The following is a 24,610-nucleotide window of genomic DNA, read 5'->3' on the forward strand; positions in this document are numbered from 1 at the left end:
TAGAAACATTTGATTGAACACTTGAGACATGTAACTGAATCAGAAGTATTTTACAGTAGCATTTGGATTGTGGCAAGAATAGAATTGGCAGCCAGCTGGAAAAGCCATTGATTAGCTTCACAAATGCTCACAGCTACAAATCTGGTTGGTTGCAGAAATGGTAGTTAGCTTCCTTAGCTAGGTTCCAGCGAGGGAAAAGAACAGCAGTGATCCCCAGTGACATGTGCAATTTCTTATTGCAAGCCTTTTGTGGTTGTTTAGCAAACCATAGATAGATTATTTTATTGCCATTGTCTAAAGAAGCTCTTTGTATTATGTTATAGATATCTACTTGTGATTTCAGCAGGGTGTTTTGGGTTTTTTTAAGTCAGCTCTTCCAATTCTGTCAATTGCCATATTTTATTCTAGGTGCCTGGTTGCTGTTTCATTTTCCTGGATTAGTCACGTAGTAGGATCCCACCCAGTCAGGGATCACATATTGGATGACATCCCAGTGCTTTGTAGCCAGTCAGATTTGGGTTTCCAATGTCACTGTGGGCAATTGTCAGTGAGGACTATTCTTATTATTAAAAAATTGTATACCGCCCTTCATCTGAAGATCTCAGGGCAGTTCACAACATAAAAATACAAGATAAAAACACAAAATTCATAATAAAAACAAGAACCAACCAACCAATAACCCCACTGTCCATTTAATTTCATTTATTTAAATGAATGCCTGGGTTTTTCATGAGAAATAGTGAAATAAAAAAATTAAGGTCTTAAATATATAATAAATGTTCACAAATGTACCAAGCAAACATGTACATAAATATATAAACCACATGTCTGCAGCAGCACAGAAATACAGCCATGAAGCCATTTTGGCTCCCAAACTGACCAAATGTTTTCTCTGCAAAGTCAAAGGAAAATGGAAAAGCCTCCCCTTTGTCTTTTCCTTCACAAATCCTGTCCTAAGGGTATGTCTGTGTATGAATAGGGTGAGCCTGTGACCTGGCTCAGGAACTAAGTATTTATCATTACAAAAGACTGGTCAGGCTCCCCAGGGTATCCAACCAAGTAAGCATTAACAGGTAACCTGCTAGACAGGAGGTAAACAATGCACTCAGATTTCTGGTAAACAACGAACTCAGATTTCTGTTGTAGACCACCCCTTTCTGTGATGTAGGCACGATGTGTTTGGGGGTGGTCTTGATCTACACCACTTCTGTGATGTATGTATGATGTATAGAGGGGTGGTCTTGAGCTCCAGGGCAGGGAATTTAAACTGTCTATATAAGGGCAGGCACACCTGGGTTCTGGGTCCTCCTCCTCCTCCTGTGTGTGAAGGGGGCACCCTGTTGCAACAGTTCAATAAAGATCAGGCTTACGAGCTGCTTTGCTTCTCAATATTCTCTGGTTGGCCTCTATTCTTTTCTCTGACCGATGGAGAACCTACAAAGGACTCTATAAGGGCTCTTGTGTCCCCCATAAGGGAATAAGGGCAGATTCTCATTTATTACAATAGTAAAATGTTATCAAAAGTAGATTTTTTTGGCATACAAATTAATTTGCTAAACACGGCATGTTTAGCTGGGGGGGCATTTAAGTCCTTAAACATTCTTAACCCCAATGAGTGTCATTAAATAACTGATTACTAGCCATTCTTAAGTGCTTTTCTAGAAAGCACTGAAAGATGAGCTTCAGTGCTTTGACTTATCAAAGTTAGAACTGGCAAAATAAGCTGCTTTGTTACACCTGTGGTTTAGGAAGCAGGGGTGCTCTGCTCAAGAGCAAATATGATTGTGCACAGGAACAAATACCAATCTGAGCTTTCTCAACAGAATAAACCAGGAAGCAACCCAGAATTCAGTTTCTGTTCTTTGAGATAGCAAATGAATGTGCCTTTGCAACTCACAGCAGGCAGGCATTTTTATAGCACCAACTTACATTGGTGCAATAATCTCTCTTTTCTCCAGTGGCAGAGCATCTGCGTTGCATACAAAAGGTCTCAGTTTCAAATGCTGACATTTCCTTTTTTTTTATAAGATATTTATTAAAGTTTCAAAAAAAAGAAGTTACAATAATAAAAAAGATAAAAAAGAAAAAAGAGAATACAAAATACAAAAAAGTAAAAACAATTAAAAACAAATCAATCTTTCCATATCTTGTCTTTCATTCACTTGTTTCCCTGACCTCCTCACACCTCCCCTTTTTGTATTCCAGTTCAGTAAGTTAATTCAGCAAATCCTTTCCCTCTTTGTTTTTATCTTAGTCCTTTGTCTTAATATGTAATAACTGTATTTTCTCATCTGTTAGCAGTCCATTTTTACATACTCCTTATAACATTGCTACTAAAAACCCTTAGCTTCATTCCGACATCATTCTAACATTCATTAATTTTACAGTATTTCTGTAAATAGTCTTTAAATTTCTTCCAATCTTCTTCCACCGACTCATCTCCCTGGTCTCGGATTCTGCCAGTCATTTCCGCCAGTTCCATATAGTCCATCACCTTCATCTGCCATTCTTCCAGGGTGGGTAGATCTTGTGTCTTCCAGTACTTTGCAATAAGTATTCTTGCTGCTGTTGTGGCATACATAAAGAAAGTTCTATCCTTCTTTGGCACCAATTGGCCGACTATGCCCAGGAGAAAGGCCTCTGGTTTCTTCAGGAAGGTATATTTGAATACCTTTTTCATTTCATTATAGATCATCTCCCAGAAAGCCTTAATCCTTGGGCACATCCACCAAAGGTGAAAGAATGTACCTTCAGTTTCTTTACATTTCCAACATTTATTATCGGGCAAATGATAGATTTTTGCAAGCTTGACTGGTGTCATGTACCACCTGTATATCATTTTCAAAATATTCTCTCTTAAGGCATTACATGCCGTGAACTTCATACCTGTGGTCCATAACTGTTCCCAGTCAGCCATCATAATGTTATGTCCAACATCTTTTGCAAATGCTGACATTTCCATTCTAGATGGACCGGTGGCATAAGGCAGCTTCCTTTGTTCCCAACTCTGAGAACAGTAGGTCAGTGAGGTAGCCTAGAGGTCTCTAAAATCTGTTTTAGTACCATTGCACTACACTTCTGAGGATGCTTTTTTTTGGGGGGGTGGGAACCTTTGCAGTTTTATTGGTGTGGGTATGTAGCAGAGTGATCCCTGAAAATAGCAAATGAAAGTCAAATGCATAAATTCTCATGTGAATGTACCATCGTATTTTGCAGTTCCATATTAAACCTTTCTGTTTCTGAAGCAGAACTGATGAATTATGAATTTTCCATTGATATGTTTTTCATTATTATTTCAAATTATTATCCAGAACATGTTTCATGTGCAGTTTGCAATAGTCTTCAGATCCTTCAAGTCTACACTCCCCCTTTCACATGCAAGCATTGATAAAACATTGCCAAAAAGTGCTTTTAATGAAATCATATATACAATCACATCATATCTCTTTGTGTGGCATCTTACCAATGAGCATGCTCATTCGTGTGCATGAATAAAACACTGCACAAAAATAATTTGGCATCAACACTCTGGTTTTGGTTTTGGTTTTGTTTTGTTTCAGCAGTATTTTATTAATGGTTACCAGGACTACTTCTTTTGCAATGTTTCACTCATGCAAATATATGTGCTAGTAATGAAGGGCAAGGTGCAAAACAAACTGGGGAATACTGAAAACTGCAAGTAAATATGCTCCTGATCTGGAATTCGTTTTATAAATTCTCCAAGTTAAAGCAGGAATTCAGGAAAAGTAAAATACAGTGGTTCTATGCAATGCTACTCTTACTCAGAGAAGACCCATTGCAATTAATAGACCTAAGCCAGGTCCACTAATTTCAATGGGTCTGCTCTGAGTAGGACTAATATTGGCTACAAGTCCAGCACATTAGAGTGCCCCATCAACCTCATTCTATCATCAGCCAGCCTCCTGTCTGCCTCCTGACTTAACAACCAGTCCAGGGAAAGTGCTACTTGTAACCTTACATGTCCTTAGTCTTGGTGTTGTCACTGTAGATTCCATCAGGGAAGAGGATTGGGACAAACCCAAAATGAGTTGGCTCTGCCTGGTGTTTGCTGCCATGTCATCTGCCCTGCCAGTCTCAATGGGCACCAGCAATCGTTAGGGAAGTGCAGAGTGGAGGAAAAGCTTTAAATCAAGGAATGGACCAGGAGAAACAGTCTCCTTGCTAATTTGTTTACCTTCTCCAAAATGAAAAGATTAAAAGGCCCTTATCTGAATTGTCCATCAAAGCCACAGTTAAAGCAATCCCTACCTCTTCTGTATAGTTTTGCAGAGTTCATTGAGATGAGATCAGGTAAAGAAAGACATGGCCACAATTCTTTGTAAGGAGGCAAGGGCATTACTGCTAATACATCATACAGGGGTGGTCAACCTGTGGCCCTACAGCTTCAGCCAATATGGCCACCAGTTGGGAATGATGGGAGCTGTAGTTGAGCAGCATCGGGGGTGGGCTGTCCACTGATTTTCTCCATTTTACAGAATGGACCAGGTAAATGCTGGCAACACTGGATCTTGTTCTGGGGTGGGGACATGGTGGTGTATGTGATTTGCTGCCTCCCGACAGCTGCTCATAATCCATCACAACTGGGTTCCAGTCCCACTGCACATGGCCTCAGTTCTTAACCACTGGCAAGCTTTATTCTCTGCTTGGTTCCACATTAGTGGAGAGGGAGTGACCCACATAGCTTTTGTAAGAACAAATGAGGTAATCTGATGAACTAAAAGTACATTATAACAAAATATAAATGTACCTAATAACAATATGATCCCTACATGAGCTGTCAAGACACAGCAGAACCTCCATGTTTAGAAGCAGGTTTTCTCAGGTTACCAGATACTGGAGAGAGAGCATTGTATCTTGCTTGTGAAATTCCCAAGGCACCAGGGTAGCTATTGTGTGAAAGCACAAAGTGGAGTGATGGATCTTCGCTTGGTCCAGAAAGACAGCAGACAATAATTCGTAGGAGAAGTGTTCCATAACTTTGTAGATTAACTACCGTAACCAGAAAGGCATATATGTGCTTTGATAATTAGTCACTCTACTCCAAATTAAATTTGGCAGCCTTACAGACTGGATGATGGGTCAATTGTGCTTCCATGTGATAGTCTCTGGGTGGCATCGGGAACATAGGTGGAAAGCATGTTCTATGAAGCAAGAGTGCCAAGTAGCATGGACTTGAGGGCACACAATGCATTAACTCTGCTGAAACTAAGCAAGTTTCAGGGCTCATCCAGACTTCCTTTTGTACTGCATTTCTAGGCACAAGCCTGCACTTTAAAGTTCCATGTGTGAGTGGGTTTTCTTTTCCTCCAGCCCTTTCCTCACGAAAACCTGCTTTTTTTTACCGCTGAATCAGAGCAAATGTCAATATGCAAAAAACCCAAATTGCATTTGTTATGATTCAGTGTTGAAGAGTGGGCTTTTCTGGGGAAAGCCATGGAGCTTTAAAGTGAGGACCTGTGCCTAGAAAGCAGGGGGGTGGGGGAGGTAAGTGTGGATGAGCCCTCAGTGTGTGTAGGGGGGGGACGATGACAGAGAGATGGAGGAGTGCTCTGCTACACTTTACCAACCTAGGTACCAAAATGTCTGACATTCAGAAACATACAGCCTCCAAGTCTGGAGGTATCAAACCTCATTGAAGGTCTGTGCTCCCCCCTTTTTTGCAGTGGTTTCTGTGACTGCTGGAAACCGAATGTGTAAACTGGTCTCTGATCACACCAGTGGTGCAGAGCAGTGGAATTATCTACTACCAACATCCAGTTGGAAGGAGACATCATTAAGCTTTTACTCACACCAAGATACAGAATGCTGCAGGCTAGACAGAGCTTTTTAATAATTAACTAATGTTGCCTGCTTTGTCATTGCATTTATTTATTTACTTGTGCTTTTTACACCTCAGGCCACATGTTTTGTAATGATGCTATCAAGAAAAGCAAGCAAGCAAGCAAACGAACAAACATTTGGGTCACCAGATTGGTGACAGCAGGGACAGTGAAGTCAAAGGAGGAGGAGGAGCTGGAGAGAAACAGCTGCCCAGGCAAAAAAGAGCACCAGAGAGCATCAAGGCAGTGCAAATACATCTGCTGACACCTAACCTCGGAGTGGGAGGAGAATTTTGACCCTTAAGAAAACTTAAGAAACCTGGCTTGTGGCTTTGCCTTAGTCCTGAATGGATGCTTTGTCCAAAACTTGGTACACCTTCCAGCTATTAAGTTATGACTTCAGTGGATGTCCAGAAAAGGAGTGAAGAACTGGGTGTTGTGTTGGATTAATACCTGCTGCAAACTGCAGGAAATGTACCTCGGCACAGAGTACTGCTCTCTTCTTCTTCTTCTTCTTCTTCTTCTTCTTCTTCTTCTTCTTCTTCTTCTTCTTCTTCTATGACTCATGTGGGTCCCAGAGACACCACTTTGAAAACAAAGCATAAATCTGATATGTGTAGAGAGAAACCGTGTTTCTTTTTTTAATAGAAAAGAAATGCCCAGAGATGTCTTTTTTTTACTTCTTTTTATTTAACTCCATAAATATTTTTCATAAGGCTCAGTGTCTTTTACAACACTTTTTTTTAAAACACTGTTTGCTTGCTTTTTTTTTTTAATACACACAATTCTGACATTTGTTTGACAAAGTCAAACAATCCAATAGAAACAAAATAATAGAACTGGCAAGTGAGAATTAGCTGGGTTACCAAATCCTCCATTTATCTGCTCCTTCAGACCATTAAAGCCTCCCCCACAACACACACACAAAAACCTCAGCATTCAGCCCCAAACTTGGATTTTCAATCTTCTTCCAACCTCACTTGCATTCTCTGGCAAGAGCCTCTCTCCAGCCATCATGCCATTAAGCTCCGACAGGCTCATTCTTAATCTTCTCAAGGAAAAATAAGCTTGGTGATGCCATGCAGAACTTACAATAGCTACTAAATATACATGTTCCCTGAAATGTAGCTGCAATTAAAAAAGATGACTGAGCATAAAGAGAACGGAACCAGAAACCCAAAAGCACCACGGTGTACTATCAATAACATTGCAAAGGATGGCTAGCGTCCATCCAAAACTGAAACAAATTTCAAATATATGTTGTTGTTTTCCCCCTCTATTTATTGTCTATTTACAACTGTTAGATGCACCTTTGCCTTGCCTCCCCTCCCTTAAATTTTAAAATAAGGTTAGGGAGCCAATAATCTTGAAGATAAATCCTTTGTATTTGCAAAGTCAAAGGGGTAATGTGATCAGTGGTTTAAGGAAAGAGGCATGGGGAAATGCCCCCCTCCCCAAATATATCTATATATGCCAGAGAGATCCTGTGTACAGTAAGCGTATTACAACCGTCCTTGATGTATACCTTGTGATACCACAGCTTCCTCTTCTTCTGGCAATGGAAAGTTGAAGTCTATGTAAAATGCTCAATCTCTGATACTCCTCCGACATTCTCCCTCCCCAAATTTGAGCAGATGTAAGCATTCGAGAATAACAAGACAGCCCAACCTGACACCAGCCCTCCCCATCAAGAACATGTAGTAGGTAGTAACACTGGCACCCACGGCTGGTTCTTCATGGCAGCAATGCTTCGTTCCTCGTAGCACCTTGGCAACACATTGAAAGGAGGAGAGTTCTTGAATGCCACTAGCCGGGGCAAACGCACTCCCTCTGTTGGGAACAAATGCCAGCATCTGCTCTGCTTTGGCACTGAGTCGGCAAAGCTCTTCCCCTTTGGGTATTATTTTTTCCACTTTAAGAAAGATGCTGGGAGTCCAACAAGTGGCTCTTGTCAGACCAAGCGAATCTTGATTTATGATGCAAATAATGGTGTGACGATGTTGGTTTCTTTTTTTTTCCTAGCGCTGAATAGTTAGGAAGCATCTTCTCATAAAAATAATGGATGTTTCATTTTCGCTCTCTGGGGCATAAAACAGTAAATGAACAGGCTTAACTAATGTGCTTGTTACTCCCACCTCTTATGCAATTAAAAAGGCAAAGGAATAAGTAAAACTTTCATCATGTTGACAACTTGCCCCTAATTTCTCTCTCTCTCTCTCTTTCTCGCTAGCCATTCACAAACTGCAAGAAATTCTACCTCCAGTTTCATAACCCTGGTTCAATTCCTAAGCATCTGCCTAGCTAGGAAAACCAAGGTATTAAACAAATGAGAGTCTATTTTAAAACCTGTTCTGTTACCCACTAACATGCAAAGTTAAAAAAGAGTACCCCACCCCCAAACCCACAATAAAAATATGCTCTTTGTTGATACAAAACTTTGTCACTGACTCTTCCCTTTATTGGTCACTCTGCACTGAAAATCTGGACACACTAAGGTCAGTTGGGAAGACTGATCCAAAGTCAGCACCCAGGGAGTTGCTGCATAAGCAGTTCTGTGCATGAAGAGCCGCCTCTCCCTGGAAATGAATGCAGATGGGATTGTTTCACACACACACTGCAGTGCTTCTCTGCAACAGTTTGCCTGGAATTAGGTGGTTAAATTTAACTGGATAGGATGAAGCTGGGAGAAAATACTTAGGCTGCCTTTGTGTTTAAGGCATGAGATAAGTTCAACCACTTATCTTGCCAGTTCATTTCTTTTCTTGGAGCTTGCTGTAGCCCTTCAGACCAGGATCACTACTCAGACCAGGAGCATCCTCTACTCCTGCTTTAGTAGCCCAAGAGAAGATTAAAAATTATGGGGTGCAGCTGAAGAAGCCCATATCAAACATCATGGCACAAACAGTGTTGTGCACATTGAACTGGCTGGTGTCATCTGTTGTGGGTTTGTGGGACGAGGACCAGCAAGAGTTGAGACACATGTTACAGTGACACGTGTTAGTGTTAACAAAACATCCTATGGATGCACCTGAAAGAGGCTTCTTTCAACCTAATAATGCACTCAAAGGCTGTTATTCTAAAATTTTTATTCTAAAAATCTGTTTGTTTGTTTGTTCACTGGGTAAAATATGAAACTCCAGATGTTTTGAGCTACAACTCCCACTAGCATCAGCTTTATGAGCAAAGCTAATGAATCTTCCCTATTTAAAGGCTGGCCAGATTTGCCTAGGAAGGAAAGAGAATACTGTGACCAAAAAACCCCAACAGTGAACAGGCAAGAAAGCAAAGGCGGTTGGGCCATTTTACCGTCTGTTTTCAAAGGAGTCTTTTTAAAAAAGAAAAGAAAAGTACACCTACTCCAAATTTAGCCTTTTTAGCCAAGCTCATCCTTTCTTTGCAAGCTAAGCATTATGAAGGTAATAGGCTTGGCATCCAGAGGACCTACCACCTAGCTTCTCCTTTTCATCCTCCCACCTGCCCTGGTGACATATAGGAAGCTAAACTGTGTGGTGTCACCACTTTGTGGGCTTCCATTCCTGTGCAAATGGCAATCAGCGAAGGGGAGAAACTCACAACGCAGTGGAAGATGTCAGGCCAACCATTTTAGCTTGCTGGTTATTCCTAGGCACAGGGATGCTTCTTTCAGTGCAGCCTTCAGCAACCTGGTGCCTTCCAGATGTTGCTGGACTCCCAATTCCCATCAGCTTTAGCCTGCACAGCCAATGGTCAGGGATGATGGGTAGTTCAAAACACCTGGGAGGACCAGGTGATGGAGGAAGGCTGCTTTAGATAATGCAACATTCTGTTATTGTTTAGCCTTGGTATCTTAGGTAAGCTACTTCTATGTCTTTGCAACTAAATGTGGGGTGCACACTTCACTCCTATACGTATTTGTTCAATGCAGAGCTGTCCACTGAAATCTCGACCCTATTTGTGAGAGACAATTTCATCAAGCTTCTCAAGGGTTAGAAATTCTTCAACAGTTTCTCAGAGGTAGGGTTCACCATTATCAGTGGTGGCAGCAGCTCAGCTTCTTTCTATTTCTGCCCTAAGGGGTTTCTTTTGTTGCAAATGGCAGCAAGAACCAACTGTGTTGGCAGCTCAGCCTCCAGCCTGTATCCTCCACAATGCCCCAGGCCTCATGTTATTTGGGGCACTGTAAGTATGAACTGGCTACTGCAACACAAAGTAAGTAGCTAAATAAAAGAATAAAATGGAGAATATCTGGAGGAAATTTCACAAAGTAGCATCCTTTTTTCTTTCTTTCAGGAAGCACTGAGGAAAACAAGAGGAATCTCTGGTATCGTGCCTGCTGAGAAATTTCAGCTTTGTTCCACTGGGGCTTATTCCTTAGTAAGTGTGTTTAGGCCTGAAGCCTTTGAGAACAATCACATTATGGAGGTGCCTCCCTACCAACTTCACTTGGGAGGCAGGTGGCCCTACCAAGGTGGAGGCATCCAATGCACCTGCTCAGTGGGTGGGAACTTAAAAAAAGCAGTGTTCCTCCTGCTGGTAGCAAGCATAGGGCCCTGAAACTGGGGTGGAGCAGAGTAGGCTGTGGATCAGCTGGATCCAAAGCTTCTCTGATTGGGAGCCCTCAGCTACACCAGCCTGGAGTTGGTGTGACTAATTGCTTTCAGTGGGGGTGGGGAAGTTAAAATGTTGGGTGCCAGGCCGAAAAGCTTGGCAAAACCACCACCCCCGCCAGACACCCAAACCCTTTGCACCCTGGTTGACATGAGCCACCCAGGGTTTGGATGTGGTGGTACCTCTGCCATATAGCTCTGGTCGCCACTGAGTATTGTTCTTCTAGTGAGATGAGACCAGCGCCTATCTAGGAACTCCAAAGTGAAATTTACAAGATGGCTTTGAAAAAATGCATTTTTCAATAGAGAAAGGGGAGAAGAGAGAGAGAGAGAGGAAAAAAGAAGAGAGTGGGAAGACAGAAAGGCAGAAAGAGGTTGGATACTGACAGTGATGCCTGTTTGCTGAACAACTGCTATAACCTATATAAGGAATCATCACCAAGCTATTAGCTTTGTCAGGCTCAGCACATTCCTCGGTCCAAATAAGCATTGCAGGTCTGTTCATATATGCAGCACTAAGCTCCTTCCATGGATTTGATACCTTAAAAATGGGGGAAATGCTTCTGATTACTAAGGCAATGATCCTACAGCTAATAGCTCATTATTACTGGCTAATGCTGTGCATGGTAGTTAGAGACCTATGGCTACAACTAGGGACAAATGAAAGGTCAGACACAAAGGTCTGTATAATAGTTGGTCTTCCCTGGGAACAATGCATCTCTAAACATTAACCAATGGTGCATAAAAGCCACACTACATATGGCAGAATAAATAGGTCTCTTTGATAGGGAAAGTGGCCAGTTCTGGGAGTGGGAGGGTGGGGAGGTCCTAAGAGCCATTTGGTTCTAATCTTGGATATGGGATATGGACCCACAAACTCTTTTCTGCAAAAAAGTTTTGAGTCTGTAGGTTGTATAAATAGAGCACAGGGCACTGTAACTGGCAGATCTTTCAGATAAAAAATAAAACAGAAAATAGTAAAATCAAAGGGGAAACTTGTTTGCAATAAAATACAGTAGTGCCCCGCAAGACGAACGCCTCGCAAGACAAAAAACTCGCTAGACGAAAGGTTTTTTCGTCCGCGATTTGCCTCGCAAGACGAATTCCCCTATGGGCTTGCTTCGCAAAACGAAGCTTGCCCCGGGGACAGCGGGTCTTCTCTTTTGAAGCAAGGGGCTGCGGGGAGATAGCGATCTCCCTGCAGCCCCTTGCTGCAAAAGACGTCCGGGGGAAGCGGGGAAGCGAAGCGCTTCGCTTCCCCGCTTCCCCCGGACCTCTTCTGAAGCAAGGGGCTGGGGGGAGATAGCGATCTCCCTGCAGCCCCTTGCTGCAAAAGACGTCGGGGGAAGCGGGGAAGCGAAGCGCTTCGCTTCCCCGCTTCCCCCGGACCTCTTCTGAAGCAAGGGGCTGGGGGGAGATAGCGATCTCCCCCCAGCCCCTTGCTTCAGAAGAGGTCCGGGGGAAGCGGGAAGCGAAGCGCTTCGCTTCCCCGCTTCCCCCTGACGTCTTTTGCAGCTGTTCCGAAGTGGGGCGGGGGGCGGGGTCACCTGCCCCAGCCGCCCCACTTCGGAAAGCTGTTCCAGGAACAGCTCCATAGGAACCTCCATAGGCGCCCGTCACCTCTCCAGCCAGGAGAGCGCGCGCGGGGCTAAACCAGCCCCCCGCGACCCTCTCCCAGCTGGAGAAGTGACGCGCGCCTATGGCAGGAGCCTCCATAGGCGCCCGTCACCTCTCCAGCCGGGAGAGCGCGCGCGGGGCTAAACCAGCCCCCCGCGACCCTCTCCCAGCTGGAGAAGTGACGCGTGACTATGGCAGCAGCCTCTGAAGGATGCACCGAAGCCTGGCGTGGGGGGGGGGCGGAGAGACCTTCTCCCCGCGCCAGCCTTCGGATGGCTGTCCTGAAGACTTGGGGTGGGAGAAGGGTTTTCCTTCCCACCGCCAACATTCAGAATGCTGTTCTGAATGTTGGCGGTGGGGAGGAAAAACCCTCCTCCCACGCAAGCCCCGGGAACAGAGGGAAAGCGCTGCGCGCCTTCCCCTCTGTTCCCGTACCTGTCCTGAAGGCTTGCGGTGCGGAGAAAAGCCCTTCTCCGCACCGCCAGCCTGGCAAGCGGTTTCCCTAGGAACGCATTAATTGATTTTCAATGCATTCCTATGGGAAACCGTGCTTCGCAAGACGAAAAATTCGCTAGACGACAAAAATTGCGGAACGAATTAATTTCGTCTTGCGGGGCACCACTGTATATAACCAAAATGGGTACAACCCTAAGGATATTACTAGGGGGGTTAAAAAAAGATGAAGTTATGCTCAAACCACAGAGTAAGAAGAAGGGAGGGGGGGAGTGCAATTAAGAAAATGCAACAACATCAGCTAAACTGACATAATTATTTGCATAATAAAGAGTTGGATGCCCTCTTACCATCCTGCACACCTGGGACACAGTCCAACAGGCGCTTCTGCTTTCCAACCTCCATTTACCTGGGAGTTTGCGGAGCAGAAGGGTCTCATGTCCAGCATCCCTCTACCCAACATTAAAAAGCAACAGAAGTACTGAGCAGCATATTATACAGTGCACAATGGAGCATGGACTCAGAACAGAAGAATGTGGGGAGATAAAATGCAGCTTGTTGTCTTGTTTTAAATCAGCATTCAATGTGTGTGGTACAATCGCCCCGGCACACCATCTGAGCACATCCCATTGAAGCAAATGAGGCCTCTCATTCCTTTCTCAATGGTGCTCAGACAGGAACAGGTTGCATCCACGGTGGGCTGTGGGAATGAGATGTAGGAACAGACACTTCTTTTCTTTTCTTTTCTCACCATGCGCCCAACCCCCTTCTAAGAGAAGGTAATCTATAAATAAAACCCCAAAGGAAATATACACCAGTGTGGCGCTGGATGGAACATGTCAATGGAGGAAATGCACAATGAACAAGAAATCATCCCGGGAGACGATTCTGAGACAACAAAACAAATTATATATATAAGAAAAGAACAACAGTAACAACAATGGTTCCAATGGTGCCAAAATAAAGCAGGTTACATGATCAGAAGTAATTGGTGCTACTTAGAATATAGTAGCAGAGACTGCCTCCCCAAAACAACAACAACAACAAAAAGGTTTTTGGTCCTTCAAATATATATACATATATATGTATGTATATGTATATATGCATGTCTGTATATATACATATATCTATATATATATCTATATATATCTATATATATCTATATGGTTTTTTTAAGTTGCAACAGTGCTTCTCCAAAAAAAGGTCCATCTATAAATATATATTTTTTAAATATTTTTAAGCATTTTTTAAAATTTATTTTAAAATTCTCCATCTCACTCTATATATTATTTTTTGAATGGCGTTAACCTGCTGAAGTTTTGCCAGAATGGTGACTGGCTGCGTTTGGGTTCGTTGAATTCGTAGACCTGGGGTTGGGCTATGCCATCGGTCACCATGTATTGTCCCTGATTTAGTGGATCCTGGGGTGGTGGGTAGGCTGGAGGAACTGATCGAGAGTAGCCAACACCTGTATGAATGGTGGAGGAAAAAGAATATGGGGTGGGATGGAGTAGGAAAAAAGAAACGCCCATCAGAATGTACTGGCTAAAGATACGAACATCATTCATCCCAGTTCCCAATATTACATCAAATTCTAGCACAAAGGCTTATTTACACATTACAAAGCTTCAAGCTGTCTCTTCAAAGGGCTGTCACATGGAAGAAGGAGCAAGCTTGTTTTCTCCTGCTCTGAAGGGTAGGGCCAGAACCAATGGATTCAAGTTACAAGAAAGGAGATTCCAACTAAACATCAGGAAGAACTTTCTAATAATAAGAGCTGTTTAACAGTGGAATGGACACCCTTGGAGGGGTGATGTCCAGTGATGGACTCTCCTTCACTGGAGGTTTTTAAGCGATGGTTGAATGGCCATCTGTTATGGTTGCTTTAGTTGAGATTCCTGCACTGCAGGGGGTTGGACTAGAAGACCCTCAGGTTTCCTTCCCCCTCTGTGATTCTACACATCTACAAGTGTTTGTATGAAAGACTGTGCACTTGTTATTTGTGCAGCTCAACTCTTGGATACGCAGGTTCACTTGTGGAATGTTACATGTGAATGACTATATGAATGTAGAGCTCAACTGTGCACACAGGTACACAGATTGTACTCTAGCTGAACGTAATGTATGGATACCCCTCAAGAAGCAGAATCCAGGGCAAGGCCACACAGGAAAAAGCAACATTGTCTCTTACTTCTTAATGGTTCCTGTTGAGCTAGGAAAATAGGAAGCTGCACACTGATGTGAGGGTAGCTTGGCTACCAGGATTAGCCAACCTAGTGCCTTCCATGTTGCTGGACTAAAACTCCCAACACCCTTGACCATGAGCCATGCTGGATGGGGCTCATGGATAGAAGTAGAACAGCATCTGAAGAGCACCCTTTTGGCTAGCTCAATGTACAGTGCCTCTCCAGGGTTTCAGGCAGGGTTCCCCTCAACCCTCTACCTGGAGAGGTCAAGGACTGAACCTGAATAGTTTCCATTCAGCATGTGCTCAAACACTGAGCTACCCCACTCCCAATATTAATGGTGGTTGAGAGCATACAGAAAAGAGGCGGAGAAGTAGCTCAGCTAATTAATAAACAAAGACGAAGAAAAATACCCAGGCAAATCAACATTGAAAAGATGCATAATAAATGCATTAACTTACTCACTTACTAATAAATGCATTTGTGGGTAAGATATAGCTCTCTGATAAATGCCAAACTAAACCATATTTTAAGGGGTAGGAAGAATGAATCATTTTCTGAATCAGCTCTGTTCAAAAAAAGTAGGATATCCTTTCTCGCCGAATACTTGGTCATTAGCTATTAGTCATGATAGCTAAAAGAGGAAACCTTAACACATCTAACTGATAGATGTGAAGCAATCTGCAAATGACAGTTATCTTCATCCTGCTTATTACTGGCGACTGATACAGGTGGCATACTGGGCCTGGGGAAATTTGATCTGACTGAGCACAGCATAAATATGTCATTGCAATATTCTGCTTCACTGGGGTTTGCAAAGAATTGCACTGTTTGGTTGTATTATTATTATTATTATTATTATTATTATTATTATTATTATATTTCTAGACTTTCTAGACTTAATATAGCATAGGGTAAGAATATTGTCCTATGCTCTCTGAATACTTTAACATTACAGATTTCCCTTTTAATTTTAATTACTCCAATAAAACCAACAAAGACCAACATCTAATTGATTCTCAGAGCTCTGTATACTTATGAGCATGCTCAAACTCCAAAATGTCTCAAAAATTGAACAGCAAACCTTTTGAAGCCTGTGCTGTACTACACTGGATCAGACCAGATTAGAAAAAAGCCAGAAGGGGGCAGTCCTAGCATGGGAGCAGCTGGGCAATGAACTGCCAGGAGATATGGATGAATACATTCAGGTGGGAAGCTGGTGAGAATATTATTTAGAGTTTACATCCAGAAACATATGCCAGAGGGCATTATGCTTCATTTTTTGAGACATTTTTGAGTGATCTGGGAAAGATTCCTACCTGAAACTCTGGAGAGAAGAAATAGATTCATAAAAGTGCCTAGGCTTTATTGAAGTTTGGCAATCTGGGAATGTTTGTTTTTGACTCTAGGTCATTCCCCTAGCGTAAAAAAAGCTTTCCCAGATTGCCCCTGCAGAAAGGCATTGTGTTGCCCACATGCATCAATGTACTACAGCATGGGTAGCCATACACCAATGCTCTATGCAACTCCCACCATCCCTAGCCATTAACCATGCTGTCTGGGGTGAATGGGAAGTGGAAACCACATCATCTAGAGTGCAGCAGGTTGGCTACTCCTGCTCTAGGGTCCATCTGCACTGGATCCCTGTTGCCCTCCATGCTCAATTCAAGGTGCTGATGTTGACTTACAAATAACCCGAAGCAGTCTTAAGCTCACATATTTAGGAAGCTGTTTCCACCTTACATGTCTACACAGCCAGAAGTGCTTTCGTTAGTCTAACTATGTGCTTAGTCAGAACCACCACTACACTCCTGGGATGCTTTTTCCATCAAAGCCCGAGCATTTTCCTGAAGCAATGCAAGGCATTTTAAATTAGTACAGTGTAAGACATTGCAAACCACTGGAACAGGGTGGTTTGTATACATCCAAGCCCATCATCCTAAACTGAGTGTCAGGTGCTTAGAACTATGAGTGGCAGCCACAAGATAGACAATGACCTGCCTGCAAATATTGTAAATTCATTTGGACTAGCAGCCGAGTCATGGTAGATGACAAAGGAGTTGAGAACAAGGATGCAAATACCCAGAACCTGTACAGACTGGCCCTTGCATAGAACTCAATTTCCTCCCAGGCAGAAAAAAGCAATAATCATCCTACATGTGGAGAAAACAATAATAATACTTTACCATTCTGACAATGTGGTCAGATAAAGCTCAGTTAAGGCAGCAATCCTAAACACCATTGGACACACTTAGATTTACTTCTGTTTAGGATTGTACCACATGTCAGCATTTAACTCCTACTAAACACATTATGATTTGACCCTGACTGTAATCTAATGCAAAAATACAAAATTGTATCATGTCTGTAGAAAGGTCTCTCCACCCCCACCAATTAAAGGTTGTATGGGAGGAGAGGGTTGAAATGGGGGAAGAACAGAGGAACATCCCCCTCCCACTTCCAGCATTGATGCTCTGATAAAAAAAATGGACACCTCCTTGAGTGGATGCTTTAAAATGAACCAAACCAAGGGAAGTAACAATCGCAGGTCTCCTGTTGTGTCTTTGACTCTAAATCTGGAATCTTGTTCCTGATCACTGAATGTAATATTCTGTTTGGGTAAGAAATGCCTCCAATCTTCCCCTTGTGCACTTTACTCTAAGCTTAGCAGACTTAGGGAAAGTATAGAATTAGTTTAGGGTTGCCTTAAGTAGTTTAATATGGCTGGGTTTTCTCAATCTGAAACTGCAAATCCCAGGAAATCCAAACTCATTGTCATGATATCATTTCTGGAGGGGTCTTAATCCACCACAAAGCCCTGAAATCTTTTAACTAAAGAGGCACCTGGAGTTCTCACCATGCAAATTTCCCCCTGGATTACGGAGTTCTGAATCTAGGGATTCAGAAATCGATTCTGCAGTGGAACTGATGAATTAGGAATCCTAGGTGAGCCCTCCTCTGTTTGCTTCTGCAATTGTTATCACATGGTGTGCTACCAAATCCAAACCTTTCTGGCACATTGCTTTCTGCTTTACAGCCCACTGTGAGAGGGAGGGCAACATTATGAAGCAGGAAGCCTCCTATAGGCTCCTTGAAAAATCATTGGGAGGAGGCCACACCAATGGAGGTGGGGCTTGGCAGTGCACCCCTCTCTCCTTCATGTGAAGGCAACTGCATGGCAAAGAGAATGCCTGAAGAGCATTATGCAGGCTTTTTTGCTGCTCTTTATTACTGAATTTTGACAGAGCGATATGCATGGCCAGCTTCCCACAGCTTTCTGGGCCAAACTACACAACATTAATCACTTCATTCACCCTGGAGTGCATGAATTTTTGTTTCAGAAACAGCCAGCATCTCCCCTCTAAGTGTATCAGAAACCTGGTGTAGCAGGTAGGGGTCCTTTAGTCCTCTGGCTCCCCACTGCGATCCCAATCCAGATTTTATCCTCCCTCGCAGAGGAAACAAAACCATGCACGCAAGGACAAACAGTGTGGTTAGCAAAGGGCCATGGAGGTTGGCTCTCTCTTCTGTTGTTTTTCCTTCCCCATGCTTCTGCAGAAACTAGCATGTGCCCAGAAGCAAGCCTGACATGAGCATTTTATAAGGAGACAGGTGAGGTCTGAATGATCTCTCTGGGATCCCCTCTTCCAAGATCATGTGGGTTTGTTGTTGTTGTAAAGTAAAGTAAAATTAATAGTGTGCTAAAGAGGTCTATACTGGTTCAACAAGTTTAGCCTGTCAGATCCCATTTTTGCAGCAAGTTCTGGCTAAGGAAATAACTAGATGACATCTGCTTTGCAAAGGGTAGCACTAGTTGACCCTTGTGATTCTATGATTCAATTCCATGATTATCGAAGTGGGCTTTTTATTTTCTTTATATCCCACTTTTCCTTGAAGAAGCTAAAGCTGGTATACAGGAGTCCTCCCTCCTCCCTCCTCTCCCTTTACCCTCACAACTCACAGAGCTACATTAAGTTTAAAGTGAGTGACTGGCCTAAGGACACCCAGTGAGCTTCATGGCTGAGTGGGGACTGGAACCCTGGTCTCCCAGGTCTAAATCTAGCACTCTAGGTGGTCTACCACACTGCTGTGGCTCTTGAATTTTTGACTCAGGCTGAAAGAACGAGAAAGAAAAGCAACTCATAGCTGAGTTGGGCTGCACAAAAGGGGTTCTTAATGAGAAAATTTCAACATATGTAAAGCTGTGGACTCTCCAAATATGCTCAACCTGTGTGTGTGTGTGTGTGTGTGTGTGTGTGTGTGTGTGTGTACCACATATCACAAAACACCAGTTAAGTGTCAAGTGATGTCCTTTAAATGAAACCAAAAGCCTGAGTAAGCATTGGGAGCCCTGAAACCACGCCACTCAGGAAATTGGGGTGCATGCATGACTATGCATGACTGCACCAAGATGCTTTCTGTAATGTTTTACTGATGTACTTGTCCGCACATGCCAGGAGTATGGTCCCAATAGTGTAGGGGTTTTAGAGATGATTTAGAATAGCCTCTGTATACACAACTGCATTGTGTTTGAAGAGCTAAGCACACATACTCCTGCAGCTTCTGCACTGTAAATCTTGATTTCCCCATCAAATACAAGAGAAGTCGCTGGGCTTTTGTTGTGCACATTTGGATCAAATGCATTCTGTAGGTTTTTCTCCTTGCTATTGTTCTATTTACGTCTCCTCCCTGTCATTTTGCAGAAAGTGGTTACCTACACACTTCCATTTAATGAGTCTACTCTTCATCTCCTGTTGAATACTCTCGGGATATGTGGCATGCCGATTCATGAAGTAAGTGGCAGTTTATTGTCAAGTTCACCTCTGTTAGATTGGCTCATGTGTTTATGTTTCACTCCCTTAAACACTTCTTTTTGCTCCTTCCTCACTGCCTTAGGAATACTATCACAGACAAAAAAGAGGGTCTATTCCCCAAACATAGGGAACAAAGGAAAGAACTGCAACAGAGAAATATATTGTTGTATTTTATATGTTTTAAAGGATGCAACAGACCAGAAACTGGGAACCTGTGGCTCTCCAGATGTTGTCCCACCAGCCCCAGACAGCATACAAGACAGCATATTGAATCAGGGGTGATTATTGGGAATCATAGTCCAACAACATCTAGAAGGTCAGAGGTCCCTTCTCCATGTAAGACACAATTACTGGAAGAATCCACAAGAAAAAAACACCTTGCTGGATGGGATGTTATAATCAAGTGCTGCAGAAATTTTAACTAGTCTCCAGGAGCCACTATCAACAAATTATACAGAATGAGGTGGTAGATTTCTGGATAGTATCAGACTGCAGGGGTGTGTTGTTTTAACTCACCCCACCATTATCTTAAACCTCCTTGCAGGTGATGAGCTAGTACATCAGAGGCAAAGCATACCTCCTCACTTTGAGTGCCAGCTTACACTTTGGGAGTTTGTTTTATAATGAGCTTTATTTGAGAAATGTATACACTGCCTTTCTGCATGCAGCCTTCAAAGCAGCTTATTGACACAGTTAAAATGTTTGTGTGGCAGCTTAAAGACTAATAACTTTCATGGCAACACAAGCTTTCACAGACTAGGCACATGCATGCTACGTAACTGTTGTTTGTTTGTACAAAAATCCTTCTAATTTTATCTCCAGGTTAATGTCTTTGGTTTAAAAGACACATACAGAGAGAGAGCACAATTGGGTTTTCACTCCATTTGTTTCTCCAAAGCAGGAAGACCAAAGATGTCTAATTATATAAGGAATTCCCAGTATTGCAGAAGACATTCACACTGCACAAGGAAGGCACAGCCTGATCAACTAGAGAAACAGAAACTAATTAATTTTATGTTGAAAGCAGCCTGGACTAACATTATACCTCAATTTTTCAGAGGATCCATAGAGAGACAAAGAAAATGAGAAAGCAATTGTTATGTTAAAAAAAACTAAACACAATTAAGTATGCTGTTTTTGTTCGGATGAAGGTCTAAAGCAATTTAACTGGAAATTTAATTGGAAATGTTCATACAGAGTCTTGGGTTGACTTGAGTTTCATTAAGCATAATCAAGGCTATGTTCATAACCTGCTAGGAACTTTTTCTGATATAACTGAGAAGAGGAAATCTACTTCTGCAAGCTTCTTTCATTTCAGTGTACAGACATACCTCGGAAGTCAAACAGAATCCGTTCTGGAAGTCTATTCGACTTCCGAAACGTTCAACTTCCAAAGCACGGCTTTTGATTGGCTGCAGGAAGCTCCTGCAGCCAACTGGAAGCCATGGAAGCCCCATCGGATGTTTGGCTTCCAAAAGAACATTTGAAAACCGGAACACTCACTTCAGTTTTCAATCGTTCAGGAGCCGGAACGTTCAACTCCCAAGGCGTTCGGGAGACGAGGTATGACTGTACTTTGTTCAAGAAGGAGTATGTGTGCTTTGTTCAAAAGTTCTCCAGGCCACCTGGAGTATGGTTTAATTATGGGAAGATGGCATAAAAATAATGAGGATGACTGCCCCACTTAAAGGATGGAAGAATCTGCTGTTTTCCGTTCTTCAGTTCACCGCATTTCTCTATCAGTTTGCAGTTTTTTCCCAAGGTTCTCATAAAAAACTTACTCATTTTCATGCACATTTTTGTAAATATACACATTTTTGCAGGCCATTTCTCCTATTATAATGCAGTTATCCTAATATTTGCACAACATACACATTTATGCACACACTTTCCTCAAATAATTGATTTTTTTGTGTGCGTTTGGTTGGGAAACTGTATTGCAAAATCCAGAGAAGTGTAAATTTCGAAGAATATCTGCATTTTGGTTCATGTATTGGCTCAAAGCATGATAATTTGGTGGGATTACATTAACCAAGATGGATTCTTCCCCCCTCCCTCCCCCCCCCACCAAAGAGACCATGCACAGGTAATTTACCTTTCTGTTTACTGACTTTCCTTACTGTCATTGCTGCCTGCCGTTTCTGATTTTCAGAAATTTCAAAACCTAAAGAGGGTGTTGGAGGAAAGTGAATGTGACATAAAGGTCAGAACAAGCATTCTCTTCATCATGGTAAAAAATACAATCCCCATATTTTATAGGTGAAATCATGTTAGTTTGATTGTTGTGTACACATACTCTAAATGGAAGGTCAACTCCACCTCATATAGTTTAAGCTAGTGTGCGAAATTAGATTGTCTGACTTAATGCACCACACGGGTGTTCCCAGTGCTACTATTCTTCTGAAGGAGGAAACAAGGAGCCTGTACTCATACCTTGATAAACCATCAAATGCCTCTTCTACCCTTCCCAACTTCCTGTGCCCCTCCGCACTATGGAATTTGTGATGAACTTCAAAAAACCAATAAAGATATGTAATGTGACCATACTACACTCCCTTGTGTGCGCACACAAGAGACATGCACTCATCATGCACATCCAGACCACCGACACATGCATCCCCCTGGTGCTATCTTTGTCACTCCTACATGCACAGACACTTCACACATATACAACTAGATCTCCCTCTCTCTCCGCCCAGGTACATCTCCACCACCCCCTTTACTTTTAAGGAACACAATAACATGAAAAGAGCCTGCTGGATCAGGCCAATGGTCCATCTAGTCTAGTGTCCTGTTATCAAAGTGGCCAAGCACGTACCTCAAGCAGGACCCAAGTGCAATAGCACTCTCCTCTGCTGTGGTTTCCACTATGCACACATGCACATGACATTCTCACAAAAGAATGGCCAGACTGCCCAAGTAATGCAATCAGTGACCGTTATCAGGTCCTGGCAGACAGAATTTCTGCTGTAGACCGCCTCCTCTGCTGTTGACCACGTCCTTCAGTGATGTATGTATGATGGATTGGGGTGGTGGCTTGGGCTACGGGGTGGGCAATTTCAAAAGTCTATATAAGAGCTTGCACACCAATGTTCTGGGTTCCTCCTCCCTCCTGCATGTGGTGAGTGAGCAACTTGTTGAACAGTTTAATAAAGATCAGGCTTACTGGCTGCTTTGCTTCTCAGTATTCTCTGGTTAGCCTCTGTTATTTTCTCCTACCAACAGGGAACCCACTTAAGGACTCTATACGGGTTCTTGGGTACCCCATAAGGGGAAAAGAGCAGATTTTGTTTACAACATACCCTTCAAGCTCAGGTAGCAAAATATCTTGAGATGGTCCTACTGGCCAGCAACTAGTCTGGGGTATCAGTAACCCAGCCCACCAGCTGACTTCACCCATGGGGCTCACCTATCTTTTCATCTTCTTGCACCATCTTTCTCTCCTCCCGGAAAGCTCTCAGCCACCGCAGCTTTTCCTCCAGCTTCTTGGCAAAAAACAAGTGCATTTCATCCGTCTCCTTGTTGCGAAGCTTGAAGGCATTCTTCATGCTGACATTGAAGTCGTCATCCCTTCCATCTTCGATATCCAAAACCTCATACCGATCCATGTCAATGCGTCCTTTGTAGTACAGGATGTCTCTCCTTATCAGGTCCTATGTGGAAAGTTGAAAAAGAAAAAGAAGCCATTTTAGAATCTAGGTGGACTTAAATACCAACTTAATGTCATTGGGAGATTTAACAATGTAATCAAAGAGCAGAATATGAATTAAGGTGGTCAGAGCCTTAGCTGATGAGCGTTCTTAAACCTTATCCTTAATCGTAATCCTAGAGCACTAGGAAATGGGATGTCTGGGTGTGACTGCAGCATTCTCTCAATGCTGGAGGTATGCAGGCAAGGATTGGATAGTAGTTTTTTATTCATCTATGCACTTCAGCCAGGAATCCACAACTCCACTTGCAAGTTTGCCAGGGATACCTTCCTTCCCTCTCCTAGTCTTTTGGTGAGCAACACATTCAGCACCCACAGAAATCCCTACCATAGGACACATATTCACTGTAATCTTCAAGCAGGGAATAAGCAGGAGTCCCTTGTAAGAAGCAGAAGAGACTTTCACTGTTCTCCATACCCCACACAATGGAGAGAAGATGCCATTCTCCTAAGTCCTTTGTTTATGCTAGACAGTGCAGGAGAGAAGACCCCAATCATATACTAGAATGAGCTTTACTTTGGCTTTTTTCCATCCTATGCTATCAACATCTTTCTTTTATACTCATTCTTCCAGTGTTCCATTCTCTCTAAAAGTACAACCATTTGACAATAGAGGACATTCAGAATTGAGAGAAATCCAACAGGAGCCAAAACCAGTCTTTCCCTGAAGTTCAGACCTAGTTCAAACTGAATTTGCTTCTAGAATCTGTCATTTCCCTTTTCCCAAGCAATGTTCTTTTTTGAAATGAGGGTGAATGGCAGTGAACACTGTCAACAACAAAGCCAGGTAGTCTAAAACATGACCTGGAGCAGAGTTGGGGAAACTGTGGCCCTCTAGATGCTGATGGACTACAAGTCTTATCATTACTGACTAATGGTTCTCTACTGCTGATGGGAAAGCCACAGGTTCCCTGTCCCTGCTCTAGAGCATCATTTCCAGCCAGGATGCACAGGACTTGTAATTTCCTATGCCTTAAATGTTCTGTTCTGGGAGGCAGGAGAAACTACACATTTCAAAAAGCCCAGCAGGAAATAGCACCCTAATCATACTCCATGACTGTCCAGACCATAAGGTTGATACAAGGTTCTGGCCATTGTCAGCAAGCTCTTCCTATTGCTGATCTTACTCCTATAACTAGTTTGCTGGGGGAGCAGTGGGAGATGGAAACTGGCAGTGAGATTTCAGGGGGAACTCCTCAGGCCATGATTTTTTTTAGCTCTATCAAAAGAGCTTGGGATTGCAGGGTTTCAAGTGTGCATATGGGATGTACATTTCCCAGAACTGTTTGCTATTTATTTCTAACAGTTTAGGTTTCTTAAACAAATTTCTCTCTGCTTACTGAGCAGCTAGATATGTCTGGCATAGCCTAATATCCCTTCCTGCTTCTGACTTGCTTGCATTGCT

General features: G+C 42.8%; 1 protein-coding gene across 9 annotated transcripts in view; it reads right to left on the reverse strand.

The window, feature by feature from the left end:
* Positions 1 to 7,204: 7,204 nt before the first annotated feature.
* Positions 7,205 to 24,610, reverse strand: part of ARHGEF9 (Cdc42 guanine nucleotide exchange factor 9) — a 272,573-nt gene continuing 255,167 nt past the window's right edge. For 8 of the 9 annotated variants that reach the window (XM_081179284.1, XM_081179290.1, XM_081179289.1 and 5 more), the window contains 4 exons: positions 22,906 to 23,149; positions 21,592 to 21,660; positions 13,775 to 13,964; positions 7,205 to 7,920 (listed from right to left, as the gene is read on the reverse strand). In XM_081179284.1, coding sequence (XP_081035410.1) covers positions 13,783 to 13,964; positions 21,592 to 21,660; positions 22,906 to 23,149 — 495 coding nt within the window. In that variant the 3' untranslated portion in view covers positions 7,205 to 7,920; positions 13,775 to 13,782. The remainder of the gene's footprint in view (positions 7,921 to 13,774; positions 13,965 to 21,591; positions 21,661 to 22,905; positions 23,150 to 24,610) is intronic. The other variant, XM_081179285.1, reaches the window with a different exon arrangement.

Source organism: Podarcis bocagei (assembly GCF_964188305.1).
Source record: "Podarcis bocagei genome assembly, chromosome: Z".
Lineage (NCBI taxonomy): Eukaryota > Metazoa > Chordata > Lepidosauria > Squamata > Lacertidae > Podarcis > Podarcis bocagei.